Source organism: Penaeus monodon, chromosome 31 (assembly GCF_015228065.2).
Source record: "Penaeus monodon isolate SGIC_2016 chromosome 31, NSTDA_Pmon_1, whole genome shotgun sequence".
Taxonomy (NCBI): Eukaryota; Metazoa; Arthropoda; class Malacostraca; order Decapoda; family Penaeidae; genus Penaeus; species Penaeus monodon.
Window position 1 is genome coordinate 20,236,481 of NC_051416.1, and position 1,220 is coordinate 20,237,700.

A 1,220-nucleotide genomic window follows, 5' to 3' on the forward strand; every position below is an offset into this window, starting at 1 on the left:
AACAAGAAATTGAATAGATGACGGAAACTTTTCATATCATATCATTTCTATACGAGGGTAAGGGTATTGCATTATTGTTATAATTATTTTTATGCAATATATATCATCAATTTAAGAATAAATCGTCTAAGAGTTACGAACGGCTTCTCACGTCAGCACAAATTTAATTATTAAAAAAACAGCAAATATAACGATATATATTATTTTCTTTTCTTTAACTACGTTGTATTATCATTTATTATCTCACTTCACTAACCTTTTCTAATATTTTTTCACAGTGTAATTGGAAACAGTTTTAACAACGAAAAGAGTATGAGGTTTATATCATAATGAATACATATTTTGTTATGCGGTCTTTTAAATACCTCTAGCTAAAGGTATGCTGTCCATTTTCTTTTACATCTTTATAAGGAAAACTATATATAACTTATTTGAGACTCGGTAACAGACTTTTTTTATGAATTAACTTATTTGTTGAATATTGTAATACTGATGGAATACTAAAATTTGAAACTTAATATGTTAATATGTTGGTGATGATGATCAACAGACAAGTAACAACAATAGTTACAGTAACAATAATGTTATCTTTTTCATTCGTCATACATCAAAAAGGAAAGAGAAAAACCAGTAAGCAGACTACATGAATCCAAGGGAGGTGTAACCCAGGCTTTGAATCATTGAATGATTCCATTTTCCATCATTTCGTCAAACATACAAAGGAATCGCGGGCGTAATATAGGAGATGATGAAACCAGATCATCTAAAATATCTCTTACTGAATCTGAAAAACTTTCCTGGTCCTCCTTGTTGACGTCTCCTTCGCAGATAACCATTACAGTCACCATTAGTGCTAGCAGCAGGCCATATTCAAGGTGGTTCTTGTACTCCTGTCGAAGCTCCTGCCGGGAGAAGGGCATGGCAGTCTTCCCCGCTTCTGTAACACCGAGAAAAGCCGAGAAGTAGGTGTCTAGAAATGTCTCGACGTTTGTCTTCCTTACGTGACCTTCTAGACTTGTGTGGAAGAGGTAGGTGAGGTCGGTGGCGAGGGATGTTTGGCGGCACATCTGTAGGTCTAGTAACATAACCTCTACAGGAACCTCTTCTTCATTATATCTGAAACACAAGACGAATTCGCTATTAAAATTACTCTTGTAGATGTATTTGTGTGTATCAAAATCTACATTGCGGTGTTAATACAATATGAAAGTCAGTGATGT

At 34.4% G+C, this 1,220-nt stretch overlaps 1 protein-coding gene across 1 annotated transcript in view; it reads right to left on the reverse strand.

Moving 5' to 3' along the window:
• Positions 1-252: 252 nt before the first annotated feature.
• LOC119592916 overlaps positions 253-1,220 on the reverse strand; it is a 14,356-nt gene continuing 13,388 nt past the window's right edge. Inside the window, exon 7 of the mRNA XM_037941807.1 lies at positions 253-1,116. Within this exon, the coding sequence (XP_037797735.1) occupies positions 678-1,116 (439 nt within the window). The 3' untranslated portion in view covers positions 253-677. The remainder of the gene's footprint in view (positions 1,117-1,220) is intronic.